Source organism: Barbus barbus (genome assembly GCF_936440315.1).
Source record: "Barbus barbus genome assembly, chromosome: 41".
NCBI classification, from domain to species: domain Eukaryota; kingdom Metazoa; phylum Chordata; class Actinopteri; order Cypriniformes; family Cyprinidae; genus Barbus; species Barbus barbus.
Window position 1 is genome coordinate 6,801,125 of NC_136719.1, and position 17,691 is coordinate 6,818,815.

Here is a 17,691-nt window from a genome sequence, read left to right on the forward strand (position 1 = left end):
TCACTAGAAACTTCCAGACAAGTGTGTTGGAGCTGGTTGGAGCTAAAATATCCAGGGCCCGGTTGCATAAAAGTCCTTAAGTAATTTGACTTAGGGGTATCCCTGAGGGGAAAAAATTCCCTGTGGTAAGGGATTTCTTTAAAGGTCCCATGAAATCAAAATTGAAGTTTTTTTGGGTGTTAGTATCAATCTTAGTCTTAAGTTTATCTGTATGCCAGTGTGCTCCAAAACAGTGACAAAATTTGCTTTAAGAAGATATAAATATTCTAAGCTTGCAGTTCGTCACTTCCGCCAAAACGGCTCAACAATTATTTTGATGTCACATCGTACTTCATCTTCTCATCAAACTTTCTGTCCAATCAAATGCTCTCTAGAATTCGAAGCGCCCGCCTATACACTATAAATAGACGCTGAAGCCGCGGCTGAAATAGGTCACTTGTTCACAGAATTAGTCTTTTCTGTACGGTGAATGGCACGTAATGCACTATAGGGGACAGGGAACGATTCAGACAGCGCAGTGAAATGAGTGAGTTTCTTATTAATAATGCAGATCGATCGAGCCTTTTAATAATGACGTCGCTCTGAGATCCTCACTGTTTTTACAGCTTGTGTGCGCCCGCACTTCAAAACACTAGGGATGGGCATTTTTGGCAATTTCTTATTTCGATCATCGATAGGTTTCAAAAACGATTAATCGAGTACTCGGGGGGCGGGGCATGGGCGTAATGGAGATAATGAAAATATCTGAAGACTGTTATGAAAATGAATGTTAAAAATAAAAATATGACATGAAAACATAAACACGATTAGATGTTAGATTATGATTATGATGCAGCAGTGTTATTAAAAAAGAATAGCTGCCTGAGGTGAAGCTGAAATATGCCAATAAACTGAAACTCGTTATTAATCAGATAACTTAACATAACATAAACGTAACATTACAACTTCTATCTGCACAAAAGGATGCATATGCCAGTGAACTTTAAGTTACGGGCACGCGCGCGCGAGAGAGAGAGAGATAGAGAGAGAGAGAGAAAAATCACTGCTGCATTATTATAGGATCAGTATTTTTGAAAAAGAAACATCTAAAAGCAATATGACCATCTCAAATAACTCAGTCAATATTGGGCATTGCATTTGAGCATGAAACTAAATACTGGTAATATGCAGCACATTGAGCTGCATTGAAATAAATGTTAATATCCCAACGCATCCAATATTAGATTAATCAGATATGTATGTAGCTAACCCAGACGTCACTACGTGACTTCAAAGCCAAGCTTCTCTCTCTTCTCACGTCTATACTTTGAACTGCATGCTGTTGCAAGCTGAACAATCAGAGCTCAGGGTGCTGCCCAAAGTGCTGTTATAACCAGTCAGATTAGTTTTTTTTCACGATCATCGTTTTCATGATCGATCATCGCTGTCATGGCCGAGTACTCGATCGCTGTTGCACATCCCTACAAAACACGCAACGCATGTTTTAAATCGCAGACTTAATTGTGATTGAAAAATCAAATTAAGAATATTGAAATTCATAATTAATGTTGGTAGGCTATATCGTGCAGCCCTAGACTGAACTGTGTGTGTGTGTGTCATTGAAACGCAAATTTAGCTGCAGCCAAGTGACTTTGTGTGGCACACCTTGTCCCATTCAGCGGGACAAATTATAAATTACTCTCAACATTCCCAATGGAAATATTTGTTTTAAAGGGATAGTTCACCCAAAAAAATTCTGTTATTAATTACTCACCCTCATGTTGTTCCAAACCCGTAAGACTTCATCTTCAGAACAAAAAGATATTTTTGATGAAATCCAAGAGCTTCCTGACCCTCCATAGACAGTAACGCAACTGACACAATCAAGGCTCAGAAAGGTAGTAAGGACATCATTAAAATAGTCCATGTGACATCAGTGGTTCAGCCTTAATTTTATGAAATGAGAATAGTTTTTGTGCGCAAAGAAAACAAAAACAACAACTTTATTCAACAATTCTTCTCCTCTGCGTCACCCTGGCGCCAATTTAGTGAGTATCACGATGTATGCGCGTGCTCTCCTCTGAATGTAAACAAGGCTCAGTGCATGTGTTCTACGTCAGCAGCACCACATGCATGTGTTGTTTACATGCAGGAAAAGCATGCGCATACATCGTGAGTAATTAATGACAGAATTATCATTTTTGGGTGAACAATCTCTTTAAGGTGAAGTTTCTTTGGCAATCCCGACCAATGTTTGGAGTTTGCGTTGAGACTTTATGATTGTTTGTCAGTTAGCAAACAAGAAAAGTGTTCAGGAAACCTATTTGAAAACAGTCATTATTTTGGTGGTTTGCTTGTTTATCTTAAGATATTGATGACAATTCACCTACCATGAAATCTAATTTATTACATGTAACAAGATATCAGACACCTCAACTGACTGCTGTCATTGATGTTTGCGTTGACCTCATGACTCATGAGGAATCCACATGAGGTCTTGTTCCTCAGTTATTGGTAACCCAAGCATCCCATGGGGACTTTGGTGGATTGGACCTTTCGTACAACCGCGCTCCTCCAAAGAAGACAGCAACTGTCTCAGTTTTCTAAACACATCAAATATAATGTGGCAGATGTGCTCAAGCTCTTCCATATGAAGAGGGACAAAGCCTTATTCACGACACTCAAGCAGAAAGAATTTTTGGCTGTAAATCATATCTAAAAACAATTGTCACACTCATTCATCAATTCATTGGGATGGTTTATGTAAGAATGGATTTATGAGCGATTTGTTCCACTTGTGTTTCGTGAATGAGGCCCAAAGAACGATAGAACGAAAGAGAGGGAATCAAACCTTGTTGTTTATACAACCAAACCGCAGAGGAAGCGGAGAGGAGAATGTTTCAGGCATGCAATTAGACACCTCTCCCTCAGGACTTTGCGTAGGGGGCCAGAGGGAGCCATTAAGGGCACTTTATTGATTGGGCATCTGTGAGTGGCCCTACCAGGTGTGCATCTGGAGTAGAGAATTATAATGGCAGCCCAGTGTATAGCACAACTCTATAAAAATTATGACATGTCTATTAAAGAGGGAATCGATCGGCTGTGTTATTGCGGGGTCACAAGTAATTGTAGTTTCTCTGGCCTCTTCCTCAGCCTGTGTGAAATCAATGATGGCTGTGATGGGCATTAAGGGAGAAGACGTTTTATAGCAAAGGAAATATATTAAAATGATAATCATTGACCTTATTTTCTCATTTGTGTTATTGTGAATGTCAATGCAAAAAATGTTAAATCTTCAGAAAAGGTATCACAGTTTCACCAAAATATGAAGCAGCACAACTGTTTTCAGCATTGATAATATTAAGAAATGTTTCTTGAGCAGCAGATCAGCATATTAGAATGATTTCTGAAGGATCATGTGACACTGAAGACTGGAGTAATGATGCTGAAAATTAGAAATGTTTCTTTGTTGCTGGATGAAGATGTTTGTCTTGTGGTTAAAAAAAAAAAAAGTGTAAATAGGCCTTGAACTTGCATTGCATTTTTAAAATAAATAGTTCTTGGTTTTGAATAGCTCTTTTTTTATATAAATCATGTTTACTTCATCACCATGGTTTTTGTATTAAAGGTTAAGTGTGTAATTTTTGTGCCATTAAAATCACCACACAAAATAAAAAATAAAAATCAATAGCCATTATGCCTTTGAACCGAATTAATGTCATTGTCAACAGTCACAGTTGTCATGTGGGGCTGGTAGGGAATATTTTAATGCTTTTCAGAAGAATAATCCTACAAATTCTTTATTAGTTGACTGCTTTAAGGGGAAAAATACATAGTTTTCGGTTTGTATCATTGTAACTGGAACATCAAATATAAAATGTCACATTTATAACCCATGATTTCATGATATTTGAGGTGGACATCATAAACTGTTTTTTTTTCTTGTAGCTGCGGGACGCTCTCAAATGTCAGCAGTGTCAGAAACAGTTCCGATCAAAAGCTGGACTCAATTACCACAGCATGGCTGACCACATTAAGGTGAGGGGCAGTGCCAGAACACATTTTACTTTAGCTTTTTATAAGAATTAACTGCAGATCTATAGTAGAGCTCATCTCCTAAATGTCAAAACAGATGAAAATCTATGATTTGAAAACCATTAAAATTGCATCACTTTGAACATCAGCTTTTCTGTATATAAATGAAACGGACAGACTCTTGAAATGTGTTGTTCTTTCTCTTCCCTCTGAGCCTTTTACTCCCTTATGAAAAAGTACACTTCAGCATACTTTTAAAAAGGATATTGTTATGGAAATAATATAGTTTAAAGGAAAAAGCGTGAACCAAAAGTAATGTTTTCAGACAATTGCATCTTATTGACAATTAAATTAAAATGTGTTATAGTTTAAATTTATATTAAATACAACTAGATGAACGCTAGAGTGTGTTTTTAGCAAATCTTTAAACAAAATATCATAATTACTTGTGTTGTTTTTGAAATATGGTTAAAGTGTACTGCCAAATGTTCTGACGCATTTATAGTAAACTAAAATATATTTCAATGTAATTTCTATTGAAATTTGTATGTCATGCATTTTTGTAATTACACATTTGTAATATATAAATTGTAATTTAGTACATTTAAAATATATTAACTTTAAATTACACGTTAACATGTTATGTAGTCAACACATCAAAATAAGTGTACTTTAAAAGACTATGTTTTAAAATGAACTGTCCTTTAAAATTTTAATTTGACATATTTAAGTGCGTTATGAAACATAAGTAAACCCTCTTTAAGTACACTTAAATGGCATTTTATTTAATTAAAATTATATTATCTGCAAGTATAAGTTTAAAAATATACTGTATATGTACATTTAATATAATTAAGTGCAATTATTTTTCCCAAGGTCTGAAACTATAGCATTTTAATGTCTTTAATAAACAAGTGGAGCTGTGTGTGTACAGTATGTGCAGAAGAACAGTGTTTAAAATGATGTACAGTTACCACTACAGAGAGCAGCGGCTGCCCTGCGTCCACATCAGCCTCTAATCTCTATTATATCTGACACCATCTCTATACTCCAGCATCACTTCAAGACCTAAAGCATCCATTAGACTAACCATTAACTGCACATATGGGAAAAGGTCTAGTAATGCCTTTTAAAACAGTCTTCAAGCAGTATTTCAACTGTAATGATTGTCTCCTGTTCCCCAGCCTTATTTCTGTACAGTAATAATTTCCTCAACATTCCTAAGCTATTAACAGCTTTCCTGCCAGTGATCTTTCTCCATGGCAAATCATGGTAATCTGCCTTATGAGTAAAGTTCATATGTTTTTTTTCCAGTCATATTCAGCCAACATCTGAATAGGAACGGCACATCCCGTAATGATGATGGTGTCCCTTGTTACCCTTGTGAGGTTTAGTGTAAAACCATGAGAGAGAAACACTGGTTAAAGAGGGCCATGAGGATGTAAGCTCCATCTGCCAAGCTCAAGCATTAGCTGGAAACAATATTTCCAATGAAATGTGTTAAATTATGCACGACCAAATGTCTCAGAAACAGTATGAAACATTAATGAGGATGTGCATTTAGGTCTGTGATCTGTTTTTTGAGCCAGGTGCTGAATCTCACTGAGCCAAACATTTGAGAATCAGCATAAGGTCTGGGCAACATTGCAGCTTATTCTAGCCAAGATCCGCCCACTTCGACAGGAAGAGAACGACAAACGTGTAAAGTGATTTCAGGGCTGGTTATCTTAGGTAGTTAAAAACAAAATTTATTTTAAAAAATTGTGATTCAATAAAATGAACATTGTTGACTGAAAGCGAAACGTCTGGACACACTTGGCCTGAAAATAAAATTAATAATTACATTAATTGCAAGTTATTCACACATCAACTGAAAATTATCCAATAATCCCATTATTATTCAATAATTATGATTATTGAAAATTGAAAAGTCATTATTGTGTTAAATGAGAAAAGCATTTAGTATTAAATGCATTAAAAAAGATTTAGAAATAAATATTTTCCTTCAACATAGGATTCATTTTAAGGCTACAATGTAGCCAAAACATTTTTTTTCAGCAGCTGCATGTGAAGTAGCATTTGGGTATATGTATATTAACACAGAGGTGGCATGAATGTATTTACACTGCAATTATTATTGCATAAATAACCACCAGTAGGTGATGGCAAGTCACTAGCCGGTTTCCATCCAAAGTTGCGAATTTAACTTATGCGCAAAATTGGAATATCGCATAAAATATTGGCGAACAAGCACTGTTTCCATTCAATGAGTCAAAGAGGACAAAATTGTCACTTCCCCAGACCGAGCAGACGATAAATGCTGTCATTGCTTTTGGAGGTGAATGCTGCTGTTTGGGAACACAGTCGTGTAAGACAATTATACAGAAATACTTTGAGGACAGACTTTGCTTTGCATTTCAGAACGACCATAATAACATTTCAGATGCTGTGAAACGACATCAGTCTGCTGCTAGTCAAGTTATCCCGTCTCATAGCGCAAAGTCACATGACTTTTTTGATGCACTTGGAGGAATTTATTTGCAAAATGCATTTCCATCTCCCATTATTCGCATTAACCCTTTTTCGCACAAGTCAAAAACCACCTCAAGCGAGCGTAAAAACCTTTTTGTGAATTAAGGGTTTTTTATTCAAAATGTTGTGTTTCCATCACGCGTTTCTCATGCGATACATCAAAATGCGCATTAAAACAGTGTGATGGAAACCTAGCAACTGTTAACGTGTGAGTCATTCAGTCATTCATATAAATGATTTAATCAAACGGCTGATTCATTCGGAAACAAAGCAAGTGACTGTCTTCATGAATAAATCATCGAATCATTGTTTCACTCGATTCACATTGAGAGCTGCAGGGCGATATACTGTAGCCAGGTGATGCAGTATCTCTCACACACCATCTAACCCTCTACATTATCAGCTCCGTGTTTTGAGTGCCTATGGGTGTTAACACTAACATATTTTGGTTTAAAAGTCTGCAAGTTATTTTTTTTCAGTACAGAACTGAAGTTGTATCTCAAACTTAGTGTTTACCCTCAGGTGCTGTGTTGAGGTGTCTGGCATCCTGTTTAGATAGCTCATGTCTCATTTCTCCTGCTGATGTTTTTAACAGGCCAAATACAGAGCTGTAGAAAGCGTTGCTGTTAACACGCCTTGAGTAAATGCCCCTCTATAAAGGCATCTGGCTTTCAGAAAGCAGTGATCGGAAACACACTGTTAGAAAGACTTGAGTTTCTGGAAAGACACTAATGTGTTGCATTGTATTTGTTTCCCATTTGTAAGCCCTCGGCGAGTGAAAATGTGTCTGAGGAGGAGCAGGAGGAGAAAGAGAGGCTACGCTGCGTCCTCAAACAGATGGGCCGAATCAAATGTCCCAGTGAGGTAGGAATTTGTCACTGGTGCCTGCCGTCTGTCTGTCTCCCTAGACAGCACTGGCTGTCCTTAATATGTCCTAATTTCTGTCTACTTTCTGTCTCCCACTCTCTCTGTTTTGTGCACACTTCAGCAGTCTATCTGTCTGTCCTTCCGCCCATCGTCCGTCTCTCTATCTATCTATCTATCTATCTATCTATCTATCTATCTATCTATCTATCTATCTATCTATCTATCTATCTCTCTATCTGTCTATCTGTCTATCTGTCTGTCTGTCTGTCTGTCTGTCTGTCTCTCTTTCTACCTATATTTCCGTCTGTTTGTCTATCTATCTACATCTCTATCCATCTGTCTTTCTGCCTATCTGTCTGTCCATCTACGTCTCTGTCTGTGTGTCTGTAAGCATGGATGTATTTGGTTCACCAGCTAGACCAACACTAACTAGCTTGGAAATTCATTTTAAGTGGTCTTTTCAGCAGAGCAGTCTGGTTCCAATTCCTACAGTATGTGTGGAGAAAGTGATGAGAGCAGAAATAGAAAGTGGAGGGAGGAAGATGAGAACATTCCAGAAAAAAATAGATTATTTGTCACTAAGGGCCAGATTTACTAAACAGGGCTAATTAGTGTCAGAGCGCAATGCAGAACTTGATTTTACCAAGTGTGACATGTTCCTGGATCAACATCTTTGTTGACCCTGGAACAACATTGTGATTAACCAATCCGATTTGAAGAACCAGTTTATAGGTTTTTGTGAAGTTTAGGCTTACAATCAGTGTTTGGTGCTTGTACATCTGTGTCATTCATCTATCATTTCCTCTGATTTTAGGGATTACTCATGGTTAAGGTTAGGTTTAGGTGTAGGGATATGGTCAATACTCAATTTTTGGATTAAAATGTTGTTCCAGAGTCAACAAAAATATGTTGACCTAGGAACACATCTAACTCAGCAAAATCAGGACGTGCATACGCTGATGGGAGGGGGGAAATTCTGCATGTGATTTACTGACAAGGTGCACATTAAAGTACACCAGATCTTTTCCTAAATGACCAGCGCAATCTACCAAGAGCAGTGCAAATTACCGTCTGCTTTAAGACTTTGCTTTTTTGGGGCATTAAATAATGCTGCACATACCAGTGAATTGACGAGCGCAAATCTTAGTAAATCACATCACGTTTCCCACTGCGTGTCTTTAGTAAATCCTGACAGTAGACACCAAACGAGGGTTTGCACTGGCACAAGCTGAGTAAATCTGGCCCTAAGTATGTAAATGTAGTTTGTGTTAGCAAACGGGCCCCTTCAAAGGAACGCTGTAACCCAGACTGTCAGCCCACAGATCAATGAGGGAATTAATGAAGTATGTTTGATTCTCTGTCAAACAGGGCTGTTCAGCTCATTTCTCCAGTCTGATGGGTTATCAGTGTCATCAGAAACGCTGTGGACGAGAGCTGCCAGGCAGACAGAAGCCTGTCTTCCTGTGCCAGCACTGTGGTAAGACCTATCGCTCAAAAGCTGGCCGTGACTACCACCTGCGCACCGAGCACCCCGTCACCACCCTGTCCGCACACTCGGTGAGATTACACAGCCACGCTGCACGTCAAACTGCTAATCTAACATTATGTGGAAAAATGTCACAACCAGTGTCATGTTATTGATCAGTAATTAATCCAGATGCTTTTAAACGTCTGTTATATCACCACATTTAGCTCACAGCTGAGGACTGGAAACAGGAAGACAGTAAAGATGAGGAGGATGTGCTGGAGGATGAAGAAGAGGAGGAGGAGGAGGATGAGGAAGAACCTGTGCAAATAAAAGGCAGAGAGAAGGCAAAGGAGAGAGTAGACGAGCCGGTGGAGAATATGGAGGAGAGGAAGGAGGAGAAAACAAAAGTGGAGCAGCTGCTGGATTTGGAGAGGACGCCCAGCGGCAGGGTGCGCCGGCGCTCGGCTCAGGTGGCAGTGTTCCACCTGCAGGAGATCGCAGAGGACGAGCTGGCCAAAGACTGGGGCACCAAACGACGCATTAAAGACGACCTCGTACCAGACATCAAGAGGGTATGGCAGAGTTGAAGTCACTTTGAAAATGCTACACTGGTCACACTTTATTTTAAGGTCCAAATCTCGCTATTAACAAACCGACTTTTGCCTACTAATTAGTTGCTTTTTAATAGTTAGTAAGGTAGTTGTTAAGTTTAGGTATTGGGTAGGATTAAGGATGCAGAATATGTGATTTATAAGTACTAATAAACAGCCAATATGTTATTAATAGGCATGCTAATAAGCAACTACAGTAGTTAATAGTGAGAACTGGTCCCTATACTAAAGTGTTACCGCTACACTATAAGTTTACGTTTACAAAAGTAAATTGTCAAATTAAAGGGGTGGTTGATTGCGATTTCACCTTTTTAACGTTAGTCAGTGTGTAATGTTGCTGTTTGAGCATAAAGTTACAAAGTCTTTTAAAAATCTGGCAGTTTAATGCCTACAAAAACGACTTGTAAGGTAGTACAACGAGTTATTTCCCGGGTCCGTTAGGCCAAGAACACAGAATTTTACATAAACCCTGCCCCCAGGAACACACAGCAAAGGGGGGGAGGCCATGCTGCGCTGCTTTAGAGAAGAAGAAGACAAAACTAGGGGTGCACGTAAAAATCTATTCATATATGGATCGTGATTCTGTCTTCAAATGATTCTAATGGATTCACAAGTTTCAAAACCAATGTTCTAGCAGCGGTTCTTAATACTGATGCTCGCGTCGCCCTGCTCTGCATCTCTCTCTCTCTCTCTTTCTCTCTCTCTCTCATTCAGATCATCAGCTCAGTGAATACACTTATTTTCACATACTGTAGCTATGATAAGCGTTATACATGGACGCGTGTGCGGTTGCTGTACTTTATTAAAGCTTTAATCAGAATAAAACCGTATATTAAAAGCTGACAGAAGCAGTAGCATTTACAAATAACAGCGTATCTAAAAGTATGAGACAACAGCAAACAAAAAACTTAGGCCTACCATTAAAAGCCATTAAAAGCACAGGTTCTGCGCAATCCTCTTCACTAATATCCTCTGCTTCTCAGTCGGACTCAAACTGATAAGCAATATAGACGACGCCATTGTTTACAATACAACCGGAGAACATACTGCTGAGGTGAGGGGCGGGACATTTAGACGTGCACTAGAGGCGGTTTAGCCAATCACAACACACTGGGCCAGCTAACCAATCAGAGCCCATCGTGTATTTCTGAAGGAGGGGCTTCATAAAAGCAGGGAATGATTAGCGCGTTTAGAGGAGAAGGGACAGAGCGGTGTGGAATAAAGGTAAATTATGTGAAAAATAATGCATTTTTTAACAAACAAAGCATTAACACATGTTAGACTGCACCCCATAAACACAATCAAGCCTAGAAAAAAAACAGTCAACCACCCCTTTAAGCTATTTATTTTAAAATAAATATGAGATTTGTTTATTAATAGTATTTATACAACACAAAAGAGATATCAATAAGTTTGACAGCATCAATTTTAATTTATATTTCATTAAAGGGATAGTTCACCCATAAGACCTTCGTTCATCTTCAGAACACAAATTTCTATATATTTTTTTATGAAATCCGAGAGCTTTCTGACCCTTTATAGACAGCAACACAACTGAAATGTTTCCAGGTCTAGAAACATAGCAAGAAAATCGGTAAAATAGTCCATGTGACATCAGTGGTTCAACTGTAATTTTATGAAGCTACGTGAATACTTTTTGTTCGCAAAGAAAAAACTAAAATAATGACAATAATTTATTGAACAATTCTTCTCCCTTATCCCGTCTCCTCTAAGTATAAACAACACATGCGCTTGCTCTCCTCTAAATGTAAACAACGTATGCACTTGCTGCTGCTTACGTTGAATGCACTGTGCCATGTTTACGCATTGAGGACAGCATGCACATGTGTTGTTTATATTTAGAGGAGACGGGATGAGAAGGAGAAGAATTGTTGAATAAAGTAGTTATTTTTGTTTTCTTTGCATGCAAAAAGTATTCTCGTAGCTTCATAAAATTACAGTTGAACCCCTGATGTCACATGGATTATTTGAACAATCTCCTTGATAAGTTTCTGGACCTTGATCGTGTTAGGACCCTTGCTGTCTATGGAAGGTCAGAGAGCTCTCAGATTTTATCAAAAATATCTTGATATGTGTTACGAAGATGAACAAAGGTCTTATGGGTTTGGAATGAAATGAGGGTGAGTAATTAATGACAGAATTTTCTTTCTTTTTTGGGTGAACTATCCCTTTAAAGACTGAAAATATTAGGGCTGTTGATTTAACATGTTAATTTGATGTGATTAATTATGGGGAAAGTAACAAATTGGTTCATTTCAATTTCAAATTTATTTATAAAGCACTTTAAAACAACCTTAGTTTACCGAAGTTCTGTACACAGTTACATTGACCTAATCACACGATAAATAAACACGTCATTAGAAAAACACAGTCACAAAACATTGAAAGCATACTTTTTAAGAGACTTTTAAACTCAAAAAGTCTATGGCAAACTAATGGCAAGTTGTTCCATAGCTTGGGGCCAGCAACAGCAAATGCTCTGTCACCCCTACATTTCAATCTAGCTCTGGGAACTAGAAGCAGATGCTTAGTTTGTGATCTGAGTGATCTAGCTGGATTGTGTACAACAATCAACTCAGAGAGATATGGAGGAGCAAGGTTGTTTAGAGCTTTGCACACAAATAGCAGGATTTTAAATTGAATGCGATAACTAATCGGTAACCAGTGCAATGAACGCAAGATAGGTGTGATGTGATTCCTTCTGCGACTGCCTGTGAGCAAATGAGCAGCCGCATTTTGAACCAGTTGTAGACGATGAATAGCTGCGACAGGCAACCCATACTATAACGAGTTACAATAGTCAAGTCGCGAAGAAATTAAAGCATGAATTATAATCTCAAAACTCTTCCTGTTTAGGAAGGGTTTGACTTTTGCTAATCTTCGCAGATGGTAAAAGCTGGCACTCACAGTAGAATTAATTTGTTTTATTCAGCTTTAGGTTGCTGTCCAGTATGAATCCCAGATCCTTGACCTCAGAAGAGTAATAAGGGGAAAGTGAACCCAGATCAACAGTGCTCAGATCGGTTTACTCGTTAGGCCTAAACAGAATAATTTGAGTTTTATCGTCATTCAAATACAGAAAATTATTGGTGAACCATGCTTTCAATTCTTGGAGACAGGCTGTAAGTTGGTATAAAGCAGACTTGTCATTGCGCTTACATGGTATGTAAAGCTGAGTATCGTCAGCATAGCAATGATATGACACACCAAATTTTCTAAAGATTGAACCAGTGTGTAACATGTACAGCGAGAACAATAACGGCTACAAAGTTGATCCTTGAGGAACACCACATGAAGAATGTGCTACCGAAGAGGAATATTGCCCAATACTGACTGAAAATCTTCTATTATACTGAACAAAATTATAAACGCAACACTTTAGTTTTTGCCCCCATTTTTCATGAGCTGAACTAAAAGATCTACGACTTTTTCTATGTACACAAAAGGCCTATTTCTCTCAAATATTGTTCACAAACCTGTCTAAATCTGTGTTAGTGAGCACTTCTCTTTTGCCGAGATAATCCATCCACCTCACAGGTATGGCATAGACAGCATGATTATTGCACAGGTGTGCCTTAGGCTGGCCACAATAAAAGGCCACTCTAAAATGTGCAGCTTTATCACACAGCACAATGCCACAGATGCCGCAAGTTTTGACGGAGCGTGCAATTGGCATGCTGACTGCAGGAATGTCCACCAGAGCTGTTGCCTGTGAATTGAATGTTAATTTTTTTACCATAAGCCGTCTCCAAAGGCGTTTCAGAGAATTTGGCAGTACATCCAACCGGCCTCACAACCGCAGACCAAGTGTAAGCACACCAGCCCAGGACCTCCACATCCAGCCACACATCTGAGACCAGCCACCCGGACAGCTGGTACAACAATCGGTTTGCATAACCAAAGAATTTCTGCACAAACTGTCAGAAACTGTCTCAGGGAAACTCATCTGCATGCTCGTCATCCTCATCGGGGTCTCGACCTGACTGCAGTTTGTCATCGTAACCGACTTGAGTGGGCAAATTCTCACATTCGATGGTGTCTGGCACTTTGGAGAGGTGTTCTCTTCATGGACATGGATGAATCCCGGTTTTCACTGTACAGGGCAGATGGCAGACAACATGTATGGCGTTGTGTGGGTGAGCGGTTTGCTGATGTCAACGTTGTGGATCGTGTGGCCAATGGTGGCGGTGGGCTTATGTTATGGGCAGGCGTATGTTATGGACATCGAACACAGGTGCATTTTATTGATGGCATTTTGAATGCACAGAGATACCGTGACGAGATCCTGAGGCCCATTGTTGTGCCATTCATCCACAACCATCACCTCATGTTGCAGCATGATAATGCACGGCCCCATGTTGCAAGGATCTGTACACAATTCCTGGAAGCTTAAAACATCCCAGTTCTTGCATGGCCAGCATACTCACCGGACATGTCACCCATTGAGCATGTTTGGGATGCTCTGGATCGGCGTATACGACAGCGTGTTCCAGTTCCTGCCAATAACCAGCAACTTCGCACAGCCATTGAAGAGGAGTGGACAACCTAATCAACTCTATGCGAAGGAGATGTGTTGCACTGCGTGAGGAAAATGGTGGTCACACCAGATAATGACTGGTTTTCGGACCCCCCTCCCCCCAATACAGTAAAACTGCACATTTTAGAGTGGCTTTTTATTGTGGCCAGCCTAAGGCACACCTGTGCAATAATCATGCTGTCTAATCAGCATCTTGATATGCCACACCTGTGAGGTGGATGGATTATCTCGGCAAAGGAGAAGTGCTCACTAACACAGATTTAGACAGATTTGTGAACAATATTTGAGAGAAATAGGCCTTTTGTGTACATATAAAAAGTCTTAGATCTTTGAGTTCAGCTCATGAAAAATGGGGGCAAAAACAAAAGTGTTGCATTTATAATTTTGTTCAGTGTAGATAAAAAGGACCGAAACCAGTCTGAATGTTGAATGTTAAATGGTTAAAAGAATGAATGAATGACTCGCTCATTAAGACTCTCCGACACCTACTGATGGGTTTTGTTTCACATTGAGAGAATCAATTATTTAAGGTATTCAAAAAATACTGAAATTCATATTTCTTTTTAAAGTTTTTTGTAATGTCTATTCATTACTCTTCTCATTTAACACAGTTATGACTTTAAAAGTTGATGTGCAGTTCATTTTAATCATTTGACAATCTTTGAAAAAGTATAGTGATAAACAGTAGCATATAACATATAATTTTACATAGCATACGTAAATAGCTTATAGCTTTAAATATTTATTTTAAATTGACTTTATCATCGAAGCAGAGGAACTACTTCATTGAAATGTTTTGTCTCTCTGTTCCGCTACTTATTGCCAAACAAGTTGCCTTAGCCAATATCATGCTACTAAAAAATGTAGTCAGTACTGTTCCTACATTTTGGTAGTTACTCCTCATATACACATTTAACTGCTTATTTTTTATTTCTATGTACACACTTTCTTTTATAGCTCAACTATACACGACCAGGTCTCCCCAATTTTAGCCCTGAAACTGTGAACAGCTGGAAGAACGAGGTGAAAGAAAAAGGATTTATCTGCTGCCCCAATTGTGTAAGTATTTGTCTTTAAAAGCTGCTAGTGCTTCAGTAACAGATTCCAACCTCAATATGAACATCTGAATGATATCAGTAGATGTAGTTTTGTTAGAGAACCTGAAGAGCTCTTGAAAAGTGTGTTAAAAATGTTGACATTTTTGCTGTTCAGTTCTTCTCCTCAAGTCTCTCTTGATTTCATAACAGAACTGCGAGGCTATCTACTCAAGTGTATCTGGACTTAAAGCGCACTTGGCAAGCTGTAACAAGGTATAAAAAACCTCTGCATGATTTGCTGTAGTATTTAATTAATTATAGATAATTTAAACAGCTGTACATGTTTGATCTCAGATATTGCTGATACTGTATCAGCTTCACTGCTGTTATTGTTCTCCGCACAGGGAGGGGGCGACGTAGGGAAGTACACTTGTTTGCTCTGTCAGAAGGAGTTTAACTCTGAGAGCGGCGTGAAGTACCATATCAGCAAGACACACTCTCAGGTAAAGCAAACCTAAAAACTAAACCTGTGTACTGTATGCTTAGCAAATGAAGCTGGGCACTTGCCCTTAATAGTCTTCTAGTATTAAGAAATGTTGACTGCTAAAGGGACAGTTCACCCAAAAATTAATATAACCCCCCACCACTTGTTTCAAATCTGTATGAATTTCTTTCTTCTGTTTAACACAAAAGAAGATATTTTGAATAGTGTTGGTAACCTAACAAGCTGTTGACTTCCATAGTACTGAAAAAAATAATACAAATTATAATTTTGGGTGAACTATCCCTTTAAGGCCTGTTCACACCAAGTTCAATATGAATGAACAAGACAATTGTTTGTAAGTTTGAAAAAGAAAAAAAAAAACGTACACTGTCATGTACAGTAAATTTTAGTTTCTTTAGAATTCATTGAAATATATTTTTATTTTATATTTTATTTTATTTTAATACTATGTTCTTTAGTTCCTAAGTTTTATAAGTTTATAGTTTACATTAAATTTGAGCTTTTCTTTTTAGCTTTTAATTTTTAGTTTTTTTTTTAAATAGACCTAATTCTTTAGATTTTTATATATTTTAGTTTTGGTTTTAAGTTCAGTTATTATAGGTGATATCTGATAATCAGAATGTTTTCAGACATTTGAATTAAATTCACTTTTAATTAATTAACTTTTTTATTTTTGAATAGATTGTAAAAATTGACTGGAAGGATTGGATTTGGCAGAAAATCGGTTAAAACCTTAAGTTAACTTGCTAATAAATCCGCTGTATATACATCTGCAGGTTAATATTTTAAAAAGGTCACAAAATTTTGCTGTCATATGAAGATTATTTTATTACAGCTATATTGAAAAATATAAATCCTGCACACTACACAAGTTTGCATCATCACAAAAAAATATTTTAATGAGCAAAGTCTCAGTTAATCGACCTTCCCTTACAAGCAAGACGTTGCTCATTAAAATATTTGTGATGATGTGTTATGATGTGAACTTGAGTAGTAAGTGGGATTTATATATTTTCTCATATTATTTCATATTTATAGGTTTATATTATATTTTCATCCAACACATAATTGATTTGTGTGTGAAGCACTTTATCGTTTGAGTATTACAGAAAGTAATAGTTTCTTATTACAAATATTTTTCGTACCTTAGTTTCAGTTTTTAGTACACGATAACGTTGCTAATTTTTGTTTTTGTCGAGGGGTCTCTAGGGATGAGTATTTTCCTTCTAAAATGTTATACTTCTAAAAATTCATGCAAATTCACTAATAGTCCTTGATTATCGGTTCCTTTTTTAACTTGATGTGGCCTTATGTGCACAGAACTGGTTTCGGGCGTCTACCAACGAGGTGACCAACAACAAGAAAAAAGAGCCAGAGAGCAATGGCTTACAGAAGGACATGAAAAATGTAGTGCCTGGGAAGAGGAGGGGACGAAAGCCCAAAGAGCACCACCTGGGGACAGCCCCCTTTCCAGCAGAGACTCAGAGCTACAGCCCAGCTACAGCTCTGCTTCCACCCCAGACCGTAAGCCCAGCCCTAGAAACCCAAACCCTCGTGCCCAACCCTGTCATCAACACCCCAACCACACCCCCTGCCCCAGTGGACAGTCGGAATCCAGCCCAATCCAGAGACACACAGCCCCCTATAAAGAAACGAGGCAAAACTAAGAAAGCGCAGACCGCTGAGTAACACGGCTTTTAATCCGTCAACACCAGAAGGGATGCTTTCCGAACTACTCCGGATAAAACTTAATTAATTCGGTCACAGAATTGAAGGATGGCACAGAAGAATGAGCTCGGAAAGATGAACGGCAGAACGAGGGGATGAAAAACAGCAGAAAACAACAATGATTTGCTCTTGTATTGATTTCACACTGATCTTTGTGTTTTTGAAGCTGAGTATATACATTATGTGTGTGCTTGTTTATACTGATATATATTACTCCTGTTTGTTTTTCATTCCATTTTTGTAGTTCATTTTAATAAGTTGTTCACTCTAAATGGGTCAATAATATTTAAGCTCCCAGTTGATATATATATATATATATATATATATATATATATATATACATAGGCCTTTATGGAAGCTTTTTTTAGAGC

At 38.1% G+C, this 17,691-nt stretch overlaps 1 protein-coding gene across 1 annotated transcript in view; it reads left to right on the plus strand.

The window, feature by feature from the left end:
- Positions 1–17,409, plus strand: part of LOC306860629 (zinc finger protein 512B-like) — a 64,571-nt gene extending 47,162 nt beyond the window's left edge. The window contains exons 10-17 of the mRNA XM_079402416.1: positions 3,928–4,017; positions 7,312–7,410; positions 8,782–8,970; positions 9,106–9,453; positions 15,008–15,109; positions 15,298–15,360; positions 15,492–15,590; positions 16,913–17,409. Coding sequence (XP_079258542.1) covers positions 3,928–4,017; positions 7,312–7,410; positions 8,782–8,970; positions 9,106–9,453; positions 15,008–15,109; positions 15,298–15,360; positions 15,492–15,590; positions 16,913–17,281 — 1,359 coding nt within the window. The 3' untranslated portion in view covers positions 17,282–17,409. The remainder of the gene's footprint in view (positions 1–3,927; positions 4,018–7,311; positions 7,411–8,781; positions 8,971–9,105; positions 9,454–15,007; positions 15,110–15,297; positions 15,361–15,491; positions 15,591–16,912) is intronic.
- The last annotated feature ends 282 nt before the right edge of the window (positions 17,410–17,691 follow it).